Raw genomic sequence first — 13,101 nt, 5'->3', positions numbered from 1 at the left:
TGGCCTGATGGTGACAGCTAGAGTACAAAACCAAATTATGCCATTAGGAAAAGTCAGCATTTCTTATTCCACTGATTATTTTTGTTGTTACGTGCCTCCAAGTTGTGTCCCACGTATAGTGACCCTAAGGCAAACCTATCAGGGGTTTTTTTTGTGCCAAGATTTGTCAGAGGGGATTTGCATTTGCTTTCCTCTGAAGCTGAGAGAGTGTGACTTAACCAAGGTTACTCAGTGGGTTTTCATGGCTGAGTGGGGATTCAAACCCTGGTCTCTAGTTATAATCCAGTGCTCAAACCACTACACGATGCAGTCTCTCTCCATTCCATTAATGCACATCTTGAAAATCTTAGCACCAGATTCATTTGACAGGTACATAGACAAGATCCTATTGTTAGTAATTTGCTTGAATCCATAGGAAATATATTCTGGAGTAGCCATGTTGGCCATAAAGCAAAATACAATGAAATCCAGAATCCACAAAGCAGCGATACTTTATTGGGCCAACTCAAAAGCATCAAATGTGTCATTGAAGCTTTTGAAGTCTCATGAAGAAGACAGTGAAGCTTAAAAAGCTTGGATAATGTATTTTGTGCTTTGGAATTTGCCCAATAAAGGTAATGCTGCTTTGTGGATTTTGTATTTTGTTGTATTTTGGATCTGTGGTCTTATACAGATTCTTATTCCTTTCTTCCCTAAGTAGAAGGCTGATTTCAGAATACTCATTTAATTGGAAATGACAGTATTTTGTACCAGTTTTGCACCAGAAGAAAAGGAGCTTCAAAATAAATGAAAACAGGCAGACTACAATTTATGTTTGACTGAGATGAACAGCAGTTGTTTGCACTGAGCTGTAAGAATGCAGTCCTAAATGTATTACTAGCAAATACTGTCAATTCAAATCTGAGCAATTTATTTCCAACTATGTATACTACACTGAGATATTAAAATGTAACCCGAGAGTAAGTGAAGCATTTCATTTGTGGACTGTAATCATTAGAGAATTTCAAAATTAATAGACAGGCTTGATTGTATTAGTGAATACGCTGTTAATTTATCTCTTACAGAATATGCCAACATTTCATCTGTGCAAACCAACTATTTCACTTTAAAGGGTTAAGGTTTAGTCTGTCTTGTAGGAATTAGCACCTGCTTCAGTACCAGTTTCCACCCCCCTCCCCTTTACTGCCTGTAGCAAAAATGTTTCATTCATCACTGTCCAGGATTCACAAAAGGTAGGGAGTTTAAAGCCTTTCTTGCACTTTTAGTAAGAGAACTCAGTATCCATGGCGAAGGCAACTTTCTGTCCTACTTCCCTGCCAAAATAATGCATCATTAGATTTATTAGGAATAAATCTGGTGTGGCTTTTGTTTCTCCTATTCATTCTTTGGGTTTAAACTCCAGTGCAGTATCAGCAGTTTGACTGAAGTGGCGAATATGAAAAGAGACAGGCACCTAAGCTTAGAATAACATAATTGTTGTTCATCTTACGAAGATTTGCAAGACCAGCCTGTTTTTGACAACCTGACTTGGGACCTCAGGATCTTCTCCTGTATTCCCTAAAGTAATCTATACAGAACGCCCAAAAGGGTGGTCTGCCGCCGCCCTTGTTTGCTGCATGAGAGAGCCGCAGCGGACAAACCGCGCGGCTCCCCCGCCCAGCAAAAAGAAGTCGCAAAAAAGGCTCCTTTTTCTGGTGCCGTTATGATGCCACAAGGCTCCAATGGCACACTTGCGATGTCATCAAGGCGCTGCAACGTGCGGACGCTAGGCATCTGTCACGTCAAAATGGCAGAGCCCATGTGTATAGGGTGCCGCCATTTTTACGTCCTTGTTACGTGCGAGGGGCAAGGTGCGCCAGGAAGCGCCACCCCTCGTGTGTAACAACGGCGGCCAAAAGGCCCCATCTATAAAGCGCCTTAAGGCAATCCTCCAGTGAGTGCTTCTTCTATCTGAAGCTTGGCTATTAGCTTTAAGAGACAGGTGGCCTTCTGGTTATGGAACACTCTCCCCAAGGAAATTCCCTTGGCACCAAAAACAAACAACTTTTTAGATTTTAATCCCCACTATATGATGGTTGTTTTAACTGTTTTATTTTTTTTGGCTAATTTTACTTCATCCTTTAATAAAAATGATTTTAAAATCATGTCAGTTTTCTACTTAATTTTTTCATCACATTCGCCTCAGATTTGCTTTTGAATTTTTATTTGTACTGTGTTTTTAGATCTTTGTTACTTATTGTATCATGATAATTTATAATTGCATAGTATGTAGATAAAAATTTGTTTCTAGTGTGATCTTATAGCTAAAATAAATATTTGACATAGAAAATATTTTCTCAAATAAATACTTTATAATATTTTATCATTCCATGGCTATTTATTACAAATTCACCTCCACTGACAACAGCAGAGCTTACTTTACCTAAATAAGTGTGCAGGAGGATTCTAGTCTTTATGATACATTTCAGAGGAATTTGAATAAGGTACCTATTTTTTAATTTTTCAATGACAAAGGGTATCTAATGGAATGAACTTATTCTTTACACAGTACCTTTAAAGCTGACAGTGTTTTACAGTCTAAAATATGACTATATTACAGCAGGATTATTAAGGCAGGACTATTAAGGGACTGGTGGTGCTCATGAACTTGGACTTCATTTTCATTTAAGGGGTCTGTGTGCAGAATTACATTCCAAATCTGCATTAGCACTGTCAGTGCTAAGTTAGTGGGATAAAAACTGTTTACTCTGTAATGGATGTGGTGGTGGGATCACATTCAACTTGCAAGGGTAACAGAAAGAGGGAAGGGTCAGGAGAAGCAAATGTAAAGGGGGGAACGTGAGTGACTGCGGACTGGTGGTGCTCATGAACTTGGACTTCATTTTCATTTAAGGGGTCTGTGTGCAGGATTACACTCCAAATCTGCATTAGCACTGTCAGTGCTAAGTTAGTGAGATAAAAACTGTTTACTCTGCAATGGACGTGGTAGTGGGATCACATTCAACTTGCATAGTAGTATTAATAATAATAATAATAATAATAATAATAATAATGCATTTTATTTATGTGCCACCTCTCCCACTAATAAGATCAAAATGCAGAGTCATGTTTCTTCCTGGCTTGCCCATAGGTCACAAGGTGTATATTTGGGATGTTCTGCTGATGCATTTCATGCTCACCTGCTTCAGATGGTTAAGCTGTTGAGGGTTTGAGCCTACTTGGAAAGCATAGTCCATGTCTTCCCCTCTACATCCTTAACTCAAGGTAGCTTTGAACTTTGAAATCCACTTGCAGTGAATGAAGAAAGAAAATACAGTCTGAAGATACTAAAAGAAGCTGTTGTCTGTTTGCTTGCTTGACACAGTTTAAGATGTGGTCTTGGTGGTTTGGGGCCAAGACCTATCATTTCAAGTCCTGTGGGAGGAATCTGCTGCAACCTTTAAAAACTAGGCTGTCTGCAACCACCCAGAGGACCTTTTCAGCTACCGCTCCCAGATTATGAAGCGGCCTGCTGGATGAGATCCATCATATTACCACCTTAAACAACTTTTAAAAAGCTGTTAAGACGGATCTCTTCCAGCAGGCCTTTCCTGAATAGACACCCAGCCACTAAAAAGGAAAGCTTAATTTGGTGACCCTGATTTTTGCTACACCTCCTGTGTATAGTTTATTGCTGTTATTATTTTAAGGATGTTTTAATTGTAATTTGTTTAATTGTATTTTAAGGGGGTGGGATTGGGGGTCATGGAATGCATATTTTAATGTTGTAAGCCTCCCTGGTTATGTTGCACAGAGGGATGGGATATAAATAAATTTTATTATTATTATTATTATTATTATTATTATTCAAAAATTAAATAATGGATTACTTCAATTTATTAGTATATTCTAGAGGACCATATTTCCCTTCATTGGCTTGAAAACTGGACATTTGTCTTGTTAAAAAGGAGATGCTACAACATCTGTGCCACCTTTTTAAAATTTCATTCCAGCACATCATGATGCCCTCTAGACACTGGATTGCATCTTCCAGAATTCACTATTGTCTATGCTGACTAAAGCATTTGGGAACTGTAGTGTACCATCTGGAGGATTATATGGTTCTCATCTCTGTTTCATTCGAATGCTTTACTAGGGAATTTCATAGGGATGGGATCATGGGAAAAGGTGGAGACAGACAGTAAGTATAGGAAGTTATAAATGAACATTTAGAAGGGGGAATTAGAAAAAAGAGTAACAACATCTGGATTATAATGCACTAATAAAGATAGAGAAGTTGTGCCTTTTTGGATGGTGATGAACCAACCATCCCTGATTGTGGGTTATGCTGGCTGGCTGTGGCTGATGAGAGCTGAAGTCCAGCAGGATATGGAAAGCACTGGTTCTCGATCCAGGTAATAAATGAAATTATTAATTAGAACTGTATGCCACAAATGAAAAACAGGGAAAGGTAGGTCTGCAGAACTGAATGCGCACATTGAATGGTCAAGTTTATGGATAGCTTGTCTTCTAAAATCAATAGAGTTTACAAGAACAGCTCTTTCCAAAATGTTGCTAATAGGCCCACAGATTATATAGACTACTGCACAGCTGATTTAGTGTAAACCTGACTAGCTGGAAAACTTAATTGTTGGTTCCCTCAATGCACTGTGGGATTTGTGGATTAGTGAATGATCTCTAACCTTTTTAGATCACCAGCTTTCAAAGTTAGGTAGATAGGAAGACAGGTGAAGCTGATTGGTATGGAAGATAAAATTGTAATAGCTAAAGCTGTGTCCTGGGGATGTACACAAAATATGCCATTTTTTTGGTTCAGTCTGCCTGTTCATAGTACACCTAGTTGTCTTTGAGTTGTGTCTGTCTGTCTATCTATCTTGGCCGCCATTTCTCCCAGGGCCAAAATAGGTCTCAGAAACAAAACTTTACTGCTTTCTATATTATGCTCAGCCCAACACAGAGCATAGGACGAGCGTGCAGAGTATCTGTGAATGGCAGAATACCATTGTAGTTAATTAGATCTTTTGTAGTCACAGCAGTTGGTGTCCCCCAAACCTGAGAAGTTAGTTGTTGGCCTGATGAATTGAAGGATTAGACTATTAATCTATCTCAATAAGTACTAATGCTGCCTCAAATGGACTGTGACTGTGTTAATCTAGTTGACCTGTGATGATCAAAGCTGCTTGTCTTTCCCTAGGAGAAGCTGTACATTTAGCCCGGGATTTTGGATACATCTGTGAGACTGAGTTTCCTGCCAAAGCTGTTTCTGAGTACCTGAACAGACAGCATACGGACCCCACTGATCTCCACTCCAGGAAAAATATGCTACTTGCCACAAAGTGAGTAGTAATAATCTTAAAGCTGTGTTTTCTTTCAACATTCAGACCCTGCCCCCCCCCCCCCCCCGTGATCTTTGATGCATTAGAAGCCTTCATTTGGAGGGACTATATAATTTCAATTCAATTTAAAATAGTCTTCCACACTTTCTGCTTCATAGATTCATAGGAGCCCTATGGTGCAGTGGTTAAATGTCTGTAATGCAGCCACTAATTCCACTTGCCCATGGAAACCATGGTGACTTTGGACAAGTCACACACTCTCAGTGCCAGTAAACCCTGTGATATGTTTGCCTTAGTTTCTGTATAAGTTGGATGACTTGAAAGCAGACAACAACAACAACAGCAACAGCAACTGATAAATATCAAAGCTTGCAAAATTAGGGCAAGAACATGATAAAGGAAAAGTGGTCCAGAACAGTTGGGGAAGATCAGAGGGACTGAGAGGGAAAATAAAACTCAGAATCATAGAACCATAGACTTATAGAATTGGAAGAGACCACAAGGGCCATCCAGTCCAACCCATTGCCATGCAGGAAATCATAATCAAAGCATCCCTGACAGATGGCCATCCACTACACTCAGAGGAAGTGTGTTCCACTTTCCAACAGCTCTTACTGCCAGGGGGTTCCTCCTAATGTTGAGGTGGAATCTCTTTTCTTCTAGCTTACATCCATTGTTCTGTGTTCTAGTCTCTGGAGCAGCAGAAAACAAGCTTGCTCCATCTTCAATTTGACACCCTTAAAATATTTAAACAAGGTGATCATATCACCTCTTAACGGTCTCTTCTCCAGACTAAACATAGCCTGCTTCCTAAGTCTTTCCTCATAAGGCATGGTTTGCAGGCCCTTCACCATTTTGGTGCCCCACCTAGAATCATAGAATCATAGAGTTGGAAGAGACCACAGGGGCCATGCAGTCCAACCCCCTGCCATGCAGGAAATCCAAATCAAAGCATCCCCGACAGATGGCCATCCAGCCTCTGTTTAAAGACCTCCAAGGAAGGAGACTCCACTACACTCCGAGGGAGTTTGTTTCACTGTCGAACAGCCCTTACTGTCAAGAAGTTCCTCCTAATGTTGAGGTGGAATCTCATTTCCTGCAGTTTGCATCCATTGCTTCAGGTCCTAGTCTCTGGAACAGCAGAAAATAAACTTGCTCCCTTTTTTCAACATCCTTTTTGAATTGTAGTGCCCAGAACTGAAAACAGTATTCCAGGTGAGGCCTGACCAAGGCAAAATTAAGTGGCACTATTAGTTCCTTTGATTTAGACACTATATTTCTATTGATGCAGCCTAAAATAGCATTGGCCTTTTTAGTTGCCACATCACACTATTGACTCATGCTCAACTTTGAAAGACAAGAAAGCCCACATTAATAAAACACACAATCCAGGAGAGGCTGCAGCAGTTTTGCCTGAGTGTACTGGGAAGGGCAAGAATGCATATCCATCTATCCTCTCCCCTTTCCTAAGTTAATTGAGTGCAAATTACTTTCATACTTGAACTCAGTTTGCAGCAATTGCAATAAACTGTGGACAAAGGAGGAAAGTGGGAGGTGGTGAGAGAGAAAAAAAATTGGGACATTTTAGAAGCAGCTGTAAAAGTGGGATTACAGAAGATTAATCAGGACTTTCCCTGCAAAACTGGGACATTTAGTTGTTGTTGTGTGCCTCAGAGGATCACAATGGCAAACTCCTTGGAAGAAACCTGCCAAGAAAACCTCATAATAGATTTGTCTTAGCGTTTCTATCAGTTGGAAAGGACTTGAAGGTACATACACAACAAGGCAAATCTGTCATCGGATTTTCCGGAACCCTACGTGAAACTATCACAGGATTTTCTGGGACTGAGAGTGTGTGATTCACCCAAGGTCACTCAGTGGGTTTCCATGGCTTAGACAGGATTCAAATCCTGGATTCCAGCATCCAAGTCCTGTGCTCAAACCATTATACCACACTGGTTCAGGACATTTGGAGGGTATGAATAGTCATGAGCTTTTCTGCATCCTTCTGACTTTCAATACCTTTGATTTCAAGGAAGGTAATATGGGGTCGATTAACGACAAACATGCCAGGTAGGCAATAAGGACTACATACTTTAAAAATTTAGAACTTTTCTAAGTAATGTAGGTGGTTTACAGACTGCCCAAAAAGGGCGGTCTCCTGCCGCCCTCATTTGCGGCGCAGAGGAGCCTCAGTGGCCAAAATGTGCTACTCTTCCGCACCGCAAAAAGAAGCCGCAAAAAGCACGGAAATGGCGCCACAAAGGCGCATTCACGGTGTCATTTCCGCCGCGCAGTGTGCAGACGCTAGACGTCCGAGACGTCAAAATGGTGGCACCCATGTAGAATGGGTGCCACCATTTTGTACATGCTCGGCACGTACTAGGGTTAGGGGCATCCAGAAAGGATGCCCCTTTCTAACCCTAGTACGTACCGAGCACATACTTTTTGCCCGTCTGGAACAGGCCTTATAAAAGCATCCAGATGCTGACTTTGTAAATTCTCATTGTTGGTCTTCCACATTTAACATTTGGTTTCTTCAAACATAGGCTTTGTATAGGTGGAATAATTTCCCATCCAGCCCCATACACAATTAGAATACATAGATAATCAATTACTATGGCTTTTTTCATACATATTTGTGGGATCACTTTTAAAGGTTACTTGATTTACTTTACAATGGAATAACCAGAAGGATCCCTAAATATAAAACAGATTAATTTTTTTGCTCTGAATAGTTTTTTTCTGAATTAGTTTTGCTGCTTCCTAATAATGTGAATCTATATTTTTAGGACTGGGTGTATCCTCCAGGAATTGTCTATTTTTAGAGGTGTTCACATGTTAAACTGTATGTTGTCTGACATATTGCACCATACACTATTTCCCCATGTTCTGCTGTTCGTGAGACTATATCTGTGTCTATCTTTGTATCTGATTTCTACTGAGATGCTTGAACCTTTTAAAATCCAGAATACAAATCAAAGACTGCCCCCCAGCACCTCCCTCTGTATCGGGGGAGACCTGGGATGCGGACATCACTATTCCTAATTAATAAGTTTTGTCATGTTGACCAAATGCTGATGTCGCATTGTCATCTATGAAAATGTGTCACCTGTGAAATGTTGGATGGGATGTGAGAGTGTGGTGTAGTGGTTTGAGCATTGGACTATGGCTCTTGAGAGCAGGATTCAAATTCCTTTTCGGCCATGGAAACTCACTGCATGATTTTGGGCAGGTCACACTCTCTCAGAGGATGGCAATGGTGACCTCCCTATGAAGAAACGTTTCAAAAAAAACCCATGATAGGGTCACCATACGTTGGAAACAATTTGAAACAACAATGTATGTGTGTATAACTGATTTCTTGTGTTATATAGCTTTGCTGCTTTCAATCTGAGATGTGAATTTCTTTCTTCTTGGACTAGTACGTGGTAGTTAACACAAGCTTTTGCTGTGGCTGTGACTGTAAATAATTATTATTTCAAGCATGGCTTTAGCATTGTCAGGTCCCAAGACCAAAAGACTACAGATTGCTGAAAGCTGCAGTAGTGTTTTTTTTAGTGGTTTCTAGTAACATTTATGGGATGAAACAATTGCACTTGACTAATGCCCCATCTGGCTGATATTTTGGTTGACAATAGGGGAAACCCATAGTCCTAAGCAAGGGGCAGGTACCTCATGCTAGGAAGGTGGCGTTCTGCACCCCACTGAAACAATAGCTCACTGGTGGAAGGATTACAAAACTGGTCCCCTCTACAGTTCCTAGACCCATCTATTGTTCCTGAATCCTATTGTCATCAGATCCATATGGACTGGAAAATATACAATCAATATGATGCCAGACATGTGCTTTTTGGGTAGACTTCTACAGTGGTTACTCCTTGGACACTGTAGTATGTTTGAAGCTGCTCTAGGCAACCGCTGCCTAATGCCACCATGGTCTTATTTCTCAATACTGTAAGAGGAGGAGTTAATGAAATAAGGGTGCAGACAAAAAAAAATGTGTCACCTGAGTTGGTGAGCCTAAATGAACAAATTGTCCTTGTACTGTGATATCTTTCTATATCCTCAGGATGATATTCAACTTCTGTCAAGCTTATTGCATGGATGCAGCATTGATAAATGTGGCTCAGATACAAGTTGTACATTGTGATTAATCAATCACAAAACCAATTTACTATTCATATACAAAAGAGAGCCTTTTGCACTACACAGCTATAGCATTATGATTCCACTTTAACTGTCTTGCCAACATCCTATAAGCTGTGAAATCGAAGGCTTTGACGGCCGGCATGCATAGTTTTTTGTGGGTTTTTCAGGCTATGTAGTTGTGTTCTGGAAGAGTTTATTCCTGATGTTTCACCAGCATCTGTGGCTGGCACCTTCAGAGAATGCTGGCATGGAAGTGAGTGGTGTGTGTGTGTGTATACATAGTGTGACCCTTCATTGAGAGGAAGTGATTTACATGTTAATCTCTTTGTTGGTCTGTTGTTGAATGGCCATGTCTCAGGGTATCTATTTAATTAGTGATCCATTGTCTGCTGGGAAAACCCCTGACCCTGGGTGGTTTTCATTTGCACATTCTGGGCCTTGATTTTGGTGTTTTTCAGGACTGGTAGCCAAACATTCTTTACTTTAAGGGTTTTTCTTTCCTGTTGAAGTTGTCTAGGTGTTTGTGGATTTCAATGGCTTCCCTGTGCATCCTGCCATGGTAGTGGTTGGCATGGTCCAGAATGTCAGTGTTTTCAAATAGCATTTTGTCACCCAGGATGGTTTATCATGTGTTCTACTACTGCTGACTTTTCTGGCTGGTCTAATCTGCAGTGCCTCTTATGTTCCTTGATTCGTGTTTGAACACTGTGTTTGGTGGTCCCACAGTTGCGTGGTATGTGGTAAACTCCTGAGGCCATGAGAGAGTCTTTCCTGTCCTTCACTGAGCACACTGCTGGATTTTCTTGGTCGGTTTACAGATCATTTGGGGGTTGTGTTTCCTCACCAGTTTCCCTATTCTGTCGGTGATTCCTTTGATGTATGGTAAAAATACTTTCCCTTTGGGTGGTTGTTTGTCTTGAGGCCTTGCCATCCAACAACAGACCAACACATACATTAACATGTAAATCCTTTCCTCTTAATCAAGGGTCACACAGTATATATACCCCACTCACTTCTATGCCAGCATTCTCTGAAGATGCCAGATGCCACAGATGCTGGTGAAATGTCAGGAATAAATTCTTGCAGAACATGGCCACATAGCCCGAAAAACCCACAAAAAACTAACCTATAGGTTCTTGTGATTTACAGTTTATCAAGGGTACAATTTAGGGGGCACAATCACTCATTTAGAATTCTATGCCAAACAGCTCCTCTAGTACCTCACTGCAAATCCCAGATCCCATAGGATGTAGCCATGGCAGTTAAACTCAAATGAATGTGCTATAACTGTGTTGTGTGAAAGTGCCTCAGCTGAGACACACTCTGTTTGCATTGACTGTTTGAGTGAACTGATCTAACATGACCAGCCATCATTCTTTGGAAGGATGACCTTGGGCCTAGCTCCTTGTCATGTGAACATCTGAGCTGATTTCATTAGGATTCTTGGCTATCCATCCAAAATGACAAAAAATAAATTTCACCCCATGCCTCCCAATGTTTACTGTTAATCATCCATAGACCTGACACTTTTACAGCAGGAGCTTGGGGGCAGTGAGGGGGTGGCGAATATTAAATCTGCTGCTATATTTAGATGTATTTCTCTAGCTCATTGAAACTTTTAGAATAGCTTTTCTATTTGTTTGATTTATGCCTCCCTTTGGCTCCTGTGCCATACTGTTTGGTGTTTTATGGCAGGCTTAAGCCTGTGGTAGTGTAGGCTGCCTGTTTCCCCACACGTTTCATCTTGCAGGCAACCCCCAAACATATCTCATTTATTTCATGCCCTAGGATGTGGCTTGTTCTGTTGACAGCATAATTTAAAGAAATATATGGATGGCTGAAAAATCATTTGCTCAAATTTGTCCAGATGTTTTTTAGACGTGATTGGAATTTGATTGCCCTTTTCCACAGGGTCAAAAGATATTAATGTCCTAGAACTTTAATTGCTCACAGACCCTGCCTTTGCTCTTTGAAAACAGAAAACATTTGACTTGTTATCGCTTTGCCAGCAAATTTAGTTTCATTTTCCCCCTCTTCATATTTTGAAAAATATGAAAATAGTACTATTTAATTTTTTCCACCTGAAACCATCAACCTGACATCACAGTTGTGCCATCCTAATTGTAATATGGCTTTATATCTAATTTTATACGTAAATAACATTACTATTTCAATTTAGCGCTTCTTGTGAACTCATTTTGTCTTGTGCAGAAGACAGATAGTGTAATCAACAGTCTTACTCTGGATTTCTAAGCACACTGAATCCATGAGCTTTAGGGAATCATTTTACACTGCATAACTTAAGTGATCTTTCATTTCAGTTTATGGATTGCACCCATTTGGCTTCTTCAATTAGTTACCTCTACTGAACCTATCTTAGTGAACTGTAGTGCATTTAGGTAATGTAAATAGTTTATTCTGCTTGTCTTCCACTAGGCTGCTACACGTGTTCAGCTGAGGTCCCCAGCAATAAAGAAGCAACTGGAACTTTGTCATCAATGAAATATTAATTAGCAAAAGGGACTAGCATACAGATTTAAATTCCCAATGTGACCAGTGAGTGGTGTTTATGAAATGCATTTGGGAAAATCTATGTCTGCCTATTAATCTCCAGGACATAAACACTAAACTAGAGAGATTACCGCACTAGGGTAAAAGCGTTCCACAATGCGTTCTCACGGGCGCGAGCCTGGAGCGTGATGAGAACCAGAACACTAGTTTACCGCACGGCGGAACGCCGCCGGGTGTTCCAAATGTGTTCCCAATGTGTTCCAGGGAGGCCATTTCCCGTTCCCAGAAATGGCCTCCCTGGAACACATTGGGAACACATTTGGAACGCCTGGCAGTGACGGCGGCGTTCCGCCATGCGGTAAACTAGCGTTCTGGTTGTCATCACGCTCCAGGCTCGCGCCCGTGAGAACGCATTGGGGAACGCTTTTACCCTAGTGCGGTAATCTCCTAGGTTTAGGACTTCACTTGTTGCTCCTAGGGATCTCAGGGCCTTGTCCTTTGCCTCTGTAAGGAAGGAAAGAGAGGAATCCAGGATGAGAATGCTGTCTTGAAAAGGATTTTAAAAACCACTTGCTTGTTCTGGCCCCAGCTGCTGCATGCTATTTCATAGCAGCTGCTTTACACTCTCTCACTGCCCCAGGAGTCACCAAATAAAATACCATGGAATGACTGAGATGCATGTGGAGTATACAATTATTAGCAAACGTCTGATACAAATCTTTTTCTTCTTTAGTTCTGCTTAGATGTCATTCTTCTCTTTTAGTTAGTTAATTAAAAAGATTTCTCTTTTCACTCCTCCTTTTCCTCTTTTCTTTTGTCCCACCACAAGCAACTCCTGGCTAATTTTGTTCTACTTTTCTCATTCCTCAATCCTCATCTTCGTTCTCTGTGCCTATAGCTCTTGCACATTCATCTTCACCCTTCTACCCTTCCATCTTTTTCCCTGCCCCTGCTCTTCTTGTTCTCTCTCCTCAATTCTCCTGGCTATATTTACCTTCTCCCATTTTCTCCAGCCCTCTGTTTTTCCTTCTCATCCCCTTTCTCCTTACATCCTCACTTCTGCTGTCTGTACTCATCATCTTCCTACTTCTCCACTCTCTCC

The 13,101-nt window shown here is 40.9% G+C and overlaps 1 protein-coding gene across 4 annotated transcripts in view; it reads left to right on the top strand.

Annotated features, from left to right (window-relative positions):
* LOC149313463 (transcription factor AP-2-beta) overlaps positions 1-13,101 on the top strand; it is a 79,415-nt gene that overhangs the window by 51,846 nt on the left and 14,468 nt on the right. For all 4 annotated transcript variants that reach the window (XM_089523211.1, XM_089523209.1, XM_089523213.1 and 1 more), the window contains one exon: positions 5,195-5,336. In XM_089523211.1, coding sequence (XP_089379337.1) covers positions 5,195-5,336 — 142 coding nt within the window. The remainder of the gene's footprint in view (positions 1-5,194; positions 5,337-13,101) is intronic.

This window comes from Sceloporus occidentalis, unplaced genomic scaffold, assembly GCF_023333645.1.
Source record: "Sceloporus occidentalis isolate IW3139 unplaced genomic scaffold, rSceOcc1.0.p SCAF_4, whole genome shotgun sequence".
NCBI classification, from domain to species: domain Eukaryota; kingdom Metazoa; phylum Chordata; class Lepidosauria; order Squamata; family Phrynosomatidae; genus Sceloporus; species Sceloporus occidentalis.
The sequence above is the reverse complement of the archived record's forward strand: the minus strand, read 5'-3'. Positions and strand labels throughout refer to the sequence as shown.